Source organism: Anabrus simplex, chromosome 7 (assembly GCF_040414725.1).
Source record: "Anabrus simplex isolate iqAnaSimp1 chromosome 7, ASM4041472v1, whole genome shotgun sequence".
In the NCBI taxonomy this organism is placed as follows: Eukaryota; Metazoa; Arthropoda; class Insecta; order Orthoptera; family Tettigoniidae; genus Anabrus; species Anabrus simplex.
In genome coordinates, this window is record NC_090271.1 from 159,427,227 (window position 1) to 159,440,910 (window position 13,684).

Below are 13,684 nucleotides of genomic sequence, written 5' to 3' on the forward strand. Positions count from 1 at the left end.
CTTCATTCGCCAACTTACTACCCACCCGTTCAATATTTATCACGCCTTACACCCTAGTTACCTACAAATCTCCCCTATTCCCTCCTTATTCACCTTATGTTTATTTACCTCAACAATGTTATTTAACTTCTACGAAGTCCTTCTGTTTTCTCTCTACTCTCTCCCTTCTTAACTGCCTTTACAGACTCTTGTTCCCCCTCTCCTCCTGTCCTTTGTTTCTCTTCCCCCATAGATCTTTCAGACACTTCTAGTCCTGGTCGTTACCTCTCTCCGGGTACTTGCCGCCTCTTCCACTCCAGCACTTTCCTGTGTTGCATGACTGTTTACGTCTTGCACCACTCTCTGATCGTCCTCTTCTTCCCGGCCATCTTCACTCTTGCCTCCTCTTCTTTCTTCACGCTGGTCTTCACTCCCCTTCTCGCCAGCTGCCGTTTCTCCCTCATCCACCACCGAGCTCTCCTCTCCTCTTGTCACGCTTATCGCTCTCTTTTCTGTAATCGTCGGTAAATAATTTTGGTCCATATGTTGCAGCCTTTCCATTGACCATTCTCTTACCCAGCGGCCATTTCCCACCACCAACTTGTTTCCCCTAATGAACGCTCTCAATACTTGTTTCCTCGCACGCCACATGTATCTTCTTAGCACTTTCAACTCTCTGCTCGCTTCACTACCTATGTCCTGTCTCAACCATACCTTCTCTTCGTTTAAATTCCCTGCGTTCTTTAGGATAATGTCCGCCATCAGGGTAAACATCAGCGTGAGCTTAATTGGTCTCCCACCTCCGCCTTTCACTCTTCCCCCACTCTATGCCTCATCAATATCTACTTCACTAAAATTTATCTTCTTTCGCTGTTTCTTCAACTCAATGTATAAAAATGTTCTTCTTCATTCGTACCTGGATCCCATCGAACATTTCTCTTTTAAGTTTCGCTACCTTTCCCTCCAGCACCTGGACTTTCATTCGCATTTTCTCCATCTCCGACTCATTTCTCTCCACCTTCTCCTTCAGGTCGTCCACCACACTTTTAACGCACTGCCGGAAGTTCTTTAGCTCCTTGGAATGATCACGTATCATCTCCTTAATTGGTCAATCTGGCACGCCTCCTTCACCACTTATTTTAGCGCCTCTATTTCTTCCTACCCTAGGGCACCAATTGGGCCTGGCCCTGGGTTTAACTCCACTCCACCTATTATGAGCAGCACTGATAGCACCACAGCCACCAGCAGCCCTGCCAACACCCCTACTTACTCACCCTTCCTCCTCTTACTCAATTCCGTTTTCTTCTTCCTCCTGCATTGCCAACTCTCAATTCTCACTCGATAGAGTTCTAGCGCTATCCCCATACTTCAGCACACACTCAGCTTATCGTCCTCGCTGCTTACTCGATTGGGACTGATACGTCTATATAGGTACTAGATATATTTTGTACATGCTGATCTTGGAAACTAACGGAAATGTTTCATCCCAAAGTTTTTGATGTACAGCATGATAGAATTTGGAAGCTTTCTGTATTCTGTTGCTAATCTCTTGTTGTATGGTATTGTCTGGTGACAGAGCCCTACCTAAATACTGGAAGTTGTCTACAATATCCATCTCCTCATCTCCAGTTCTTAGATGAACAGTTGGAAAGTTTCTACTCATCACCAAGCCAACTGTCTTTGTTTTGCTGATTTTTAGACCTAAGGTTGTAAAAGCTTCATGCCAGAGATCTAGTCCAATTTGTACTTCCGCTTCTGCCTTACCCCATACCATTACATCATCAGCAAAAACCAGGGCATTAGCTGTTGGATCCTTTCTTTTACCTGCTTTTAAAACTTCATCCATTATGATTATGAAGAGAAGTGGTGAAAGACAACTTCCTTGCTGGACTTCACTCTTCATTTCGAACCAACCTGACCTTCCATCCTGGACCTGGACACAACACTTGGTTTCATCATATAATCATTGTACTCGTGCTGTGATGTCATCGGGCACTTTCTTATGTCTCACATTCCCATATATGCCTGCGTGGTACATGGTCATATGCTTTATCGATGTCCAGAAAAACAGTTCTCCCAATACTTCTCATAGAGCATTCTGGTGGCAAAACTGAGGTCTGTAGTTGATCTATGAGGTCTGAATCCATGTTGTTCCTCCTCTAGTGTAGGTTCAACATATTTTCTAATCCTGCTCTCAAGGATGGATTCATAGATTTTGTGGCATGTGAGAGCAGAGTTATACCTTCAAGCTTCAAATGAAAAGAATGATTTCTAATGAGAAAGATGAAACCTAGACTGAATTTGCACAGAAACTACAGTAAGGAGGACAGCAAGAACAAGCAATTGTTATGTCAAGTGGTGAGAAGCAAGGGAAGCAGGAATGAAGGCCCTGGAGAAAGAAGATGGAAACATCACTAGAATCACAAAGATATGAGAGATGAGATGAGAGAGTATTTTTAAAAATTATACACTGCTCAAAAAAAATTAGAGGGACATGTTAAACACCTGCATTATTTTTTCAGGAATGGTTGGAGTAAAACAGACATTTTATCTTCAAAATGGAACCTTTATTTAACTGAAATGTACATAGCCTGTTCACTTCTTATCACACTTGTTGGTGCTATGACCAGAAATTCAACTCAGAGTCGTAAACCAAAGTGGAAAGTCCTTCATTTAATTCACATAGAGCACCAAAAGGAACATTTCAATATCTGGTAGGTCCTCCATGTGCCCATATTACTGTCGCACATCTTCAAGTCTGCGAACAGTTTCTTGTGGATTTTTTTCCCCACCCCTCAATAAGGACCTCTGAAGTTGTTCTAGAGTCTGAGGTGTTACAGGACAGGCCCGAAGTTTTCTGTCTAGCATATCCCATAAACGCTCAGTGGGTTTGAGGTCAGGACTCAGAGCAGGCCAGTCTAATGTTTATATTGCGAAGTCCTATAGAGTTTCTATTGTGGCTGTTGCTGAATGCACTGTTGCATTGTCTTGTTGCAGGATCAATTGGGGACCCATTACAACTGCAAAGGGCATAACAAGTCATGATCCAGTACAATCTCATTGATGTACCTCTGAGTATTAAGTCAGCCTCTGATTATCTGAAGGTCCGTTCGCCCATCAATTGTGATGCCACTTCACACCATGTTTGAGCCACAGCCAAATATGTCCATTTCCTGGACTGCTGCTTCATTATAACATTCACATACCTGCCAACCCTTCCGATTTACCCGGAAATCTTCCATTTTTTAACTCTTCTTCCGATTTTCCAATTTATCTTTACTACTACCAATATAACCTCCAGTATGGTCAATACTCTTCCCCTAGGATAAAGGATAAATTCTTATATGCTTGTGTAATTTTCGCTACCTCATTTTCAAGCGTATTTATTTGATGCTTTATTTTGCAAGTGTATTGTCAGTCGCCTTTGCGTATCGGGTTTCCCGCTCACTGCAGCAGCATTTGTGCTTTACAGCTGGGGATTCGAAACGGCGATTGTCCCCCAAGCAAGAGAGGTTAGTGCGTGGAAGTGACGAAAGCATGAGTTTGTTATCTCAAAAATGGTTAGTTTTGGGGCCTTAAAATGTGTTTTTCGGTGTCTCATAGGGACTTTTCCAAGTTTTATTATTTACGTTGGGAGGCTTAAAATGAGCATTGAGATATTGACATCACACTCTACCACTGAAGGGACTGGATGAAGAAATGACCCACCATAACTATGGCAACATCAGCCCAAGGGTACTAGAATATAGGCTTGGTGTTCGAAGTAGGCACCTGCATGAGTGTAGGCAAGGCCAAGGAGAGATTCTGCTTAAACATTTTAAACTCTTAGCTAGCATTAATCTCCAAAGCTGATACCTTTGATTTAACACACAAGGATGAGTCCTTGTACAACAAATTTGATATTTCGCCTGTAATAGCCTATGCTAATACGCCCAAATCACAGTTTTCACTGGAACCCTGTGATATTCCGAGATGATACATAACCTAAGTTACCCGGAATGATGATATCTTTCAAATAGTGAAAGAAATTTCCAAATCGGTCCAGTATTTTCTTAGATTACCTGTTATGTAACCACAAGCTCAGTTTCCCTTGAAAATAAAATGACGTATGGCTTTTAGTGCTGGGAATGTCCGAGGGTATGTTCGGTTCGCCAGGTGCAGGTCTTTCAATTTGACACCCGTAGGTGACTTACACATCGTGATGAGGATGAAATGATGCTGAAGACAACACTTACACCCAGCCCCCTTGCCAGCAAAATTAACCAATGATGGTTAAAATTCCCGACCCTGCTGGGAATCAAACCCGGGACTCCTATGACCAAATACCAGCACATTAACCATTTAGCCATGGAGCTGGACAGTCTCCCTTTATATATTACTGTAGATTGGTCCTATTTCATTGGTAGAGGATGATAAACGTATCAGACACCTCAGTGTAAATTTCAGCTATGAAATGGTCTTCATCGAGGCAGTTGTAATGAAAGACGTCGGCGGAAATATTGCTGAGCTATGCAGTTGCCGGTGTTGAAGCCTGACCAAACACTATCGATCATCAATAAGTACACATGTCCCAGGCTGATATGTCCCCTACAGTTCGCCCCGTTGAAGAAGATCAGAAACAGTTTTCTAGAAGATGTGGGCACGCTATTGAGGAGAGCAGTGAAAGAAATGATCAGTCTTCACATGACTGTCCTTATGGAATGATATACAGTCAACAAAAAAATTTTTGCTTACATCTCATTTAAGCCAAATAGGAGGTTTGCTTACTGCACTTCAATATTTGCTCTGCGCCAAAGATGCTTACCTCCATTCCATCCGAGATCCGGAACATGAGAGGTGAGCAGTAATGGAAAAACTTAAACAACTATTGGATGGGTAGGCGAATAAGGAAATTCCAGGGGGAGCAATTCTTCCACATCTGGTCCTCTCGCTTATTAATGGGAAAAGGCATTACGGTATATGCAGACCGTTCCGGAGCGAACTTCTGGGTGCGCAGTTGAATGGGATTATCAAACTCTGAATGGCCAAACACCCTAAAAATGTCCTGCAATGTTTCAGCAGTTCGAGCAGTACCGGCAGATGCCCAAACACAACCCACTGCCGTTATCCAGATTGTGGTGAGATAACTATAGGACATGTGTTTGGATTTTGTCATAAGGGAGAATTGCAAAGGAACACTCGCCACCACAAAGTGCAAATACCTCTTCGTGGCAGATGTCTCTGGAGATCTATCTGGATCAGATGTATTGAGCTCTTTATCTTCTTAGGAGTTGAGACATTTGCATTCTTTTAAGCACTGGCTCCTTTTAGTGACTGATTAAGGGGCACCAATAAAGTATTGCTCACCTTCTCTCTCTCTCTCTCTCTCTCTCTCTCTCTCTCTCTCTCTCTCTCACACACACACACAAAATGCTGATGTATTCATGGCTATCTTTCTTTTGCCTCTGTGAAACATGCAACAATTTCCTTAGGAGTTTTGGGATCTTCTGACCATCCAGGAACAGCATCTGCCTTTTCAGAGTGAAGAAAATCTATATAACTTGCAGGAATATTGTATTTAGTCACGTTATGTTTGTGTGCACCAAGCAAGCAATACAGAGTGTCACAGAGAAGGATTGTCAGCTCTGCTCTAAAGTTGTGCCATTCTGAGTTTTCTGACCCATTATTAGGAGTTGCACCAAGGACGAAACTGTGAAGCAGTGAGCTTTTAAAAATTGTTCTCACGATATAAAAAGATTGAGTCAGTCTTCAATACCTTTCAGTCATACTGGGGTTGTTATACCCATTTTTTTTGGAGGGAGGGTGATGAGAATGAATGATATAGAGTAGGAGAGAGAAGTGCTTGTAATCCAGTTCTTTTATTTCTTGCAAAATGTATCCTTAATAGAGTTGGTACCTTGGAACTAAAAATTTTACCATGCAAGCAGGAAAATAAATAAGACATTTTGATCCTGCCTACTTAGTTTGGCCATTATTAGTTACAAACTACCAGCCAAATTCAAATATTCTCCCCTTGGAAAACCATCTGATGTCATGTAGGTGAACCTCCGCTCCAAACAACCTGCATTTTCTTTCAAAGTGATGCTGTTGCATCCATTGCCTCATAATCATGGGATGGGACAATTATGAAAATTGTATTGCAATAATAGCACTGCACAAGGTAAGAAGACAGCCCTCAGACATCTCTGATATCTTTAAGAGGCTTGGCTTAAGCAGAATGTCTATCTCAAAGAATCAAACACTTTGGTACGAACGGGAGTATGTCTGATTGTCCTCGTTCGGACCGTACAAGGTCTGTAGGATGCCATAGCTTATCAGTGCCATGAAGCAAAGAATTCACTGTAATCTTGTTCAGAAATAAAAGGTACTGCCAAGAGAAGTGGATGTTTCAACACAGACAATGTCCAGGGTACAAAGAAGTTATCTTGGTCTGAAAGAACTTTGTCGCAGTAAAGGGTGCTTCCTAACAACATAACTGAAAATGGAGAATGCAAGCTCTTCTTACACAGTATGTGCCAAATGTTCATTGGAAAATTGTCTTTACTAATGAGAAAGTTTTGCAATGGAAGCGTACTTTAACCATCCATCGAAGATATTGTATCTATTCCCCAGATGAAGCTCATCAGGTAGCTCTGAAAATCCAGAGATCTGGCATCACTGTTGGTTTGTTTGGGAGTGTTTTACAATAGCGTTTTGGACATCTACTTTTACAAGAAATGTATCAAAACTTCTGCTGAAGTGCACTAAAACACAGTGCTATGTTTTGTTGTAAAGACCTTAAATCATACTTTGTTCATGAGACGGAATTGGAGTTCTCACTAGAACTCTATTCTAGCACACCATGCAAAGACCACTCAAGGATAGCTGCAAGCAAATGTTCCAGACATAATTTTCTTTGTTGATGCCCATCTGGCAGTCCAGACCTCAATCATTTGGCTTTCAAATTATGGTCATGCTTGAAGACAGGGTCTGTAAGAAGAAATTAACCCTAGAACTGTCAACTGTCAAATATTCGACACTCTGGTCCCTGCTGTGGTGGCACTGTTCAATATTCGACATATTCGTATTTCTTCTCATATTTTTCTCATTTCTTCAACAGATGTCATATCAGTCTACTTCTTCTCGTTCTCGATGTCCACAGCAGCCGTGAGTTCAGCTTCATTCATATTTACATCCTCTTTGGGCACAATTTAACAGAAATAAATGAGTGCTGTTTTCTGACACTCTGTTCGAGCGCCATTTCTGTAGTGTTTGTAAACAAACCTTCACATGCTCTGTTTTGCTATTCTATTTCATTTTACTCTGTAACTTTCTGTTCAGTGCACTGGGCGAGTCGACCGTGCAGTTAGGGGCGTGCAGCTGTGAGCTTGTATCCAGGAGGTAGTGGTTTCAAACCCCACTGTCGGCAGCCCTGAAGATGGTTTTCTGTGGTTTTCCATTTTCACGCCAGGCAAATGCTGGGGCTGTACCTTAATTAAGGCCATGGCCGCTTCCTTCTCACTCGTAGGTCTTTCCTATTCCATCGTCGCCATAAGACCTGTGTCGGCGTGATGTAAAGCCAGTTGCAAAAAAAAATCTGCTCAGTGTGAGTTATTTACTTCAGTCTATATATAATTATTTGATTGATTATATGTATTGTTAGTACAATGTGTGTCTAAATATAGCATCTTCACTTCATTACGGATAATTAGAAATGAAGTGGTGCGAAATTTGTTGGAAGATGCAAGTGACGGATCTGACTTTGAGGTTATTGAGAATGAAGTGACTGATTCAGATTTGGAATGATTATCAGCTATCTTTTTGCATCAATAATCGGAAAGTGAAAGTGATGACGAACGTCCCATAAAGCAACCTACCATAACAACGTGGTCTAATCTCATGCCTTCAAATGATTGCATGCCAATACATTTTCCCTAACATTTTCAAGAATATACCTCACAGCGTGATGAAATTTTTGCTAGTACATTACAGATACATTATTGACAATCTGTATATCTCTGTTTGTGACATGTTGAAATTTTGTGTACATATGATCGAAGGTTTTAAAATTATTATTATTATTATTATTATTATTATTATTATTTTGAATTTCATTTTTTGAACAGACTACCTATTTTTTAGTCGAAACATTTATGCATCACGACAATCCTCAATGTAATGCCAATATAAATGTTCTGTTACTGGACATAATAATTTTTTCAGCTAACTCATTCCTGGTTGCCGGCGTTTTGCCCCTGTGTGCTAAGTTGGGCTCATCAGTTGGTAAATAGCTCAACCACCAAGATGCATGGCTAGTGCATACCATGGAGGCCACTGCGTAGCCTACTTGAAGCTGCTGGCATTGCCAATGCACTACGAGAGACTTGATCTAATTACAAAAAATTGATATAGATGTTTATTCCCATAGGGAACCTGAAATATTTGTCCCGAATGAGTAAATTTATAATATCAATATAAATGGTCTGTTAATGGACATTTGGTAATGAGACTAAGTCTCTCATAGTGCATTGGCACTGCCGGTGGCTTCAAGTAGCCTACGCGGTGGCCTCCATGGTATGCACTAGCCATGTGTCTTGGTGGGTGTGCTATTTACCAACTGATGAGCCCAACTTAGCACACAGGGGCGAAATGTTGGCAACCAGGAATGAGTTAGCTGGAAAATTTATAATGTTGGTATTATAAATTTAGTCATTCGGGACAAATATTTCAGGTTCCTTATGGGAATCAACATCTATATCAATCCTCAATGTACACTGACTTAGCAAATCTCATGGCATAGTCACCTTATAGCGTGTGGGGCCTCCTCTGGCCCTGCGAACTGCAGTGAGACGTTGTGGAAGTGAGTCTACAAGTCCCTGGTAGTCCTCTGGACGCAGCTGACACCAAATCGTTTGCAGAGCGGCCGCCAATGCTGGTCTGTTCGTGGGTGCAGGATCCATGGCACGGAGCCTGCGTTCCAGGACATCCCAGATATGCTCGATGGGGTTCATATCGAGGCTCCTGGGTGGCCATGGCAGTTGTTGGACCTCCACTGCATGTTCCTGGAACCATTCCCGGGCGACGTGGGAGCGATGTGGCGGCGCATTATCATTTTGAAACACCGCAGAACCGTCTGGGCGCTGGAGGGCCAAAAATGGGTGGAGATGGTCTCCGAGCAGCTCAACATACCGCGTACCATTCAAAGTCTCTTCCATAACAACTAGGGGGCCCATCCGATACCAGGAAAATGCACCCCAGACCATAACAGACACCAGCGCCCTGGACCACACCTTCGACCTTGTGACGATACATCCTGGACACGGTTGATCGCGTGAAGCCGAATTCCCGCACCACTTCCGAAATCACACTTCCCATCCGTCAGGCACCGACCACCATACCCCGTTCGAACGGTGTCGGCTCACGACGACGTTCCATGTTACACCTGTCACATGCACACCCACTGCTCACAAGGTCTCCTATACAACTGCCGCTGGCATAGGGGGGCGTGTGGTGCGCAGACAACACACCTGTGCATCAGTGCTCCGCTATCCCATGGCATTTGCTCAGTCAGTGTATTAGCTGTATGTACATGTCTAAAACTTCGTAGATTTATTTTGTATCTTGAGGATATTTTGTATTTTATTTAGATAAGTAAAAGCAGCTAAATATGGCTGCCACCACTAGATTTAACATTGCCAGTTCTAGGGTTAATATTAACAGGCTAAAACGAGCCTTGAAGACCGTTGAATATCTCATGAATATTATTTGTGATGCAACCAATGTGTGGTTTCCAATTTGTGTTTCTATATATTGCAGTCATAATATGTAATAATATTTATATTTACTTTTTGTAAATTGCGGTCTTTCTCTGTAAATGCACTGAAATCTATGTCAAAATATTAGACAATGTTCATCAATGTAGGTTATAGGCCCTGTTAAAAATATACTTTGACAAAAAAACAAATGGTTATTCCGAAGTAATGTGTTACATGGTTTTCTATGGTGATGAAGCTAATAAAGAGCACTGAACATTATTTTTATAATTTCACAGGACATCCTGGACGATTCTGAAGCCTCACTGTTGGATATCATGCGAGATGATTTCTCCTATGAAGCCTCACACTTTGCAGATCCCAATGACCTCTGGGATCAAGAACAAGAGTAAGTTTATTTGCCCCTGCATGAACTGGGAGTTATCACGTGTTCAGTACCTTAGAACTGGGTGGCCTCTTAATTCTCTACTTTGTAGGTGGTGTGCCTTTTTCTTAACATTGTTAAGTTACTTTATTAACTCCAGTAGGAGATAAACTTTAGTATTCTCTATGGTGTCATTCTCCTTAACCCATTGTCGTACAATGACGGATATTGTCCACGGGTTCCCATAAATGCAATGACATAAATTTCTCCCCACTCTCTTTATTGTTTTGTGGTGGTTTCTACGGATACATACCATTATTTCTTTGCAATCCCAACATGGCTGCGAGATGTTGGCATTTGTATTGCAGCTATCTTTGCCCTTCAGCTACGTATATCCCTGCCAAAGAGTCTAAGTATGGTTGAGTAAATTGCCGTGTAAAGCTTTAGTAAAGGTAAAGTCAAACACATGGCCGAATCCAATGAAGCTTGAATATCAAGTTTTTTTTTTTTTGAGGAAAGCGATGTCAAGTGATGGTTTTTCCGATGAAGGTGATGCTGAATTACCTTCGAGTGACATTAGCACTAGTAGTTCCGAAGAATCCGATGACATTATTGTAGAAAAAGAAGACGGGGATGCATCTGGGCATGTGCATAACCTAGTGGAAGTGGACACAAACAGACAATGTACCAAATAATATGCAGTATATTATAGATGGAGAACTGAACTCTGTGGTAGCAAGAAGATAAGGTGAGAATCCAGGGAAGGCTGAAGTGCTGGGTGAGTTTTTGACAGATGAATTCTGTGAACATGTAAAGAACAAAACTAACGCAAATGCAGATTATTTATATGGGCAATTGGTATAGTTCACCTACTCTTTTCAGGGACCTGATAATGAAAAATACCAATGCCATTGGAACTGTTCGTCCAAACCGGAAATTCATGCCACCCCATTTTGCAGCAACGAACCTCAAGAAAGGAGAACTGACTTGTTTCAGCAAATGGGATCATTGCCACAAAATGGGTGGATCTTCTATCAACAGTGCATCAAAGACCAGATTTTGTGGAAATTGGAAACAAAAGGGGCAAAGTTGTTCTGAAACCAAACATGGTTGTGGACTACAATTCTGTAATGGGTGGTGTTGATTCACATGACCAACACCTTGCATCATACCCACTAATGAGACGATGTGCCAAAGGGTATAAGAAAATATATTTGTGTGCTCGACATGGTAACGCAAAATGCTAGCGTCATTCATCACATGCTGAATCCTGGAAAAAGGAGGCTTTTTTTTTTCTTTCCAGTTTCAGGGTTGATGTTGTGGAGCAAATTTAGGAGGGTGTTGTTCTGCCTGATTATCCAAACAGAGGCTGGCCCAGTGCAAGAAGTACACCAGTGAGGTTACAATAAAAAAACATTGGAGTCACTTCCCTGTCAAAATAACAGCAACAACAAGCAAGGCATCTCCATCCAGAAAGTGTAAAGTCTGCTATGACCGCAGAGGAAAAAATTCCAAGGGAAAGAACAGGGGTGAATCCTGTTATGATTGTTATATGTGTAAGGTGGCACTGCATGTAGACAAGTGTTTTAAGATCTACCACACTGTGTTGAACTATTGTTAGAATGTGAACTGTGTTTCAGTGTGTTAACTTGCTGTAGCAAAAGTGTTCTCTTTTAAACTAGATTAAATCTCAATCAACGTATATTTATTTTCAAGAAAAATTGCAGTTCAGTGGGTTAAATGGTTTACCAGCATCTATATCTTGAACTTGAAACTTAACACTAGAACCGCCGGAGCAGTCATTTTGACCGCTACACATTTTCCAAACTCAATTTTGACTACAGTTTTTATTGTAGGATATTGAGCTGCAGTGACTTTTCCTGATTAGTGGTCAGGAAAATCCATATTAAATATAATTAATTTTGCATCAATGGATGGATTGTAAGTAACGGGTATTCCTACTACCGCCGGAGCGGTCATTTTGACTGCTGTATTATCATAATAAAATGTATTATAACACAGTTCTCTCGTTGAGATATAATCATCTACTAATAATTATCCTATCAACAACGGAATGTTCAAAAACACAACAATGGAACTCGGATATATTACGAATGTACGAGCATTATTTCCGCTGCGTCTCTGGTAGTGTTATCATTCGTCAGCTTTTCACAGTGCAGTAAACATATCTCGTAAACCATCAGTTGCTTGAGTCTATTGAATGACATTCATGAAGATATGTCTGATGTAGAATGTGGTCCATATGTAAAGGATCTGTATTGTATATATGTTGGGTATTCAGCCCGAAGGCTGGTTTGATCCTCCACAGTTACGCCAAAAGCTGTCATGGAGGCATACTAAGGAAATGAGGAGTGAGGTAGTTTCCTGTTGCTTTTCTTGCCGAACCAGAAGTTGCTATTACATATCAGTATGCCAAGCCCACTGAAATGAATGCACCAACTGACCCTATGAGTGACGTTTTCACACCATTCATAACAGGGACTGGCTGCATAAGGAATGGTATTACTAGCAATCACACATACTTCGGTCACTTTCATATTGTCAAAGCCAAGGATGAGATTGAGGTAGGTCAGTGAAAGTAACAAATTTATTCTAGCCCATACCAGAAGACATAGTGCACTGTAAACACTACATTTCGCCAGCAAAGGCATATAAAGGACCTAAAAAGAAAAATGCGTACAAAGATTATTACCAATCGAGTGATAGCTCGAAAAGCAGTGATTCAGATCACGCTCAAAACAGAAATGTTCAGGCTAAAGGTGATATTAGTATTATTGTAACTATCAGCATAACAAATTTGGTGGAATTCCTTGATTTATACCGTATTCTAGTTATAATGATGCCTCACAGTTTTCAAATCTTCTCGTACAGCCGTAGACACAGTAACCCATAAAGTATGGTATCATAGGGAACACGACAACCAAGGTAAAAGCCTCCCATCGCCAGATAATGCGCCCTCAGGTACTGATGGCGTCAGGGAGTGGACTGTAGCAGACTGGGAAGGTGATACCTGGTTGGTTTGCTCTCCACACCCCTTGAAAGAAAATCCAGGACTTGCTCCATATTCATAGCGATATGTAATTGACAAACTCATAAAGCAATGTACAGAAACAGAGGCAAAACTATAATAGTGAGTAACTGTGCGTATCGAGAACAATGATATAATAATTTCAATAAGGTCAAAATGACCGCATCGGCGGTTCCAGGTATATAATATATTCCGGCGGTTCTAGTGTTAATATGAGATGACACTAAGATCAGTTTTCTGAACATGACCTTGATACAAAATTAAGAATTACTGTTTTACTGTTCCTCACAGTTTTAATAAAACATCAGATCAGCATTCTCAAACAACCTCCAGTCACTCGCAATCTGAGAGGCTGTAAATTTCTCAATAAAATCTGCTAGTAGGTGTTGTACATATGTCATATCATTTCTTTTTTAAAAGTTATAATCAAAATCTTACTTGCATATTGTTCCATTTACAGTTACTATGATGGAAGAAGTTGTATTTTTCTTGGCTATGTTGTTATTGATTTTATTTTATGAATTGCATAGGTCCCAACTG

General features: G+C 41.1%; 1 protein-coding gene across 1 annotated transcript in view; it reads left to right on the forward strand.

The window, feature by feature from the left end:
• The window catches only part of srl (spargel), a 280,903-nt gene that overhangs the window by 49,680 nt on the left and 217,539 nt on the right, over positions 1-13,684 (forward strand). The window contains exon 3 of the mRNA XM_067151403.2: positions 10,010-10,119. Coding sequence (XP_067007504.2) covers positions 10,010-10,119 — 110 coding nt within the window. The remainder of the gene's footprint in view (positions 1-10,009; positions 10,120-13,684) is intronic.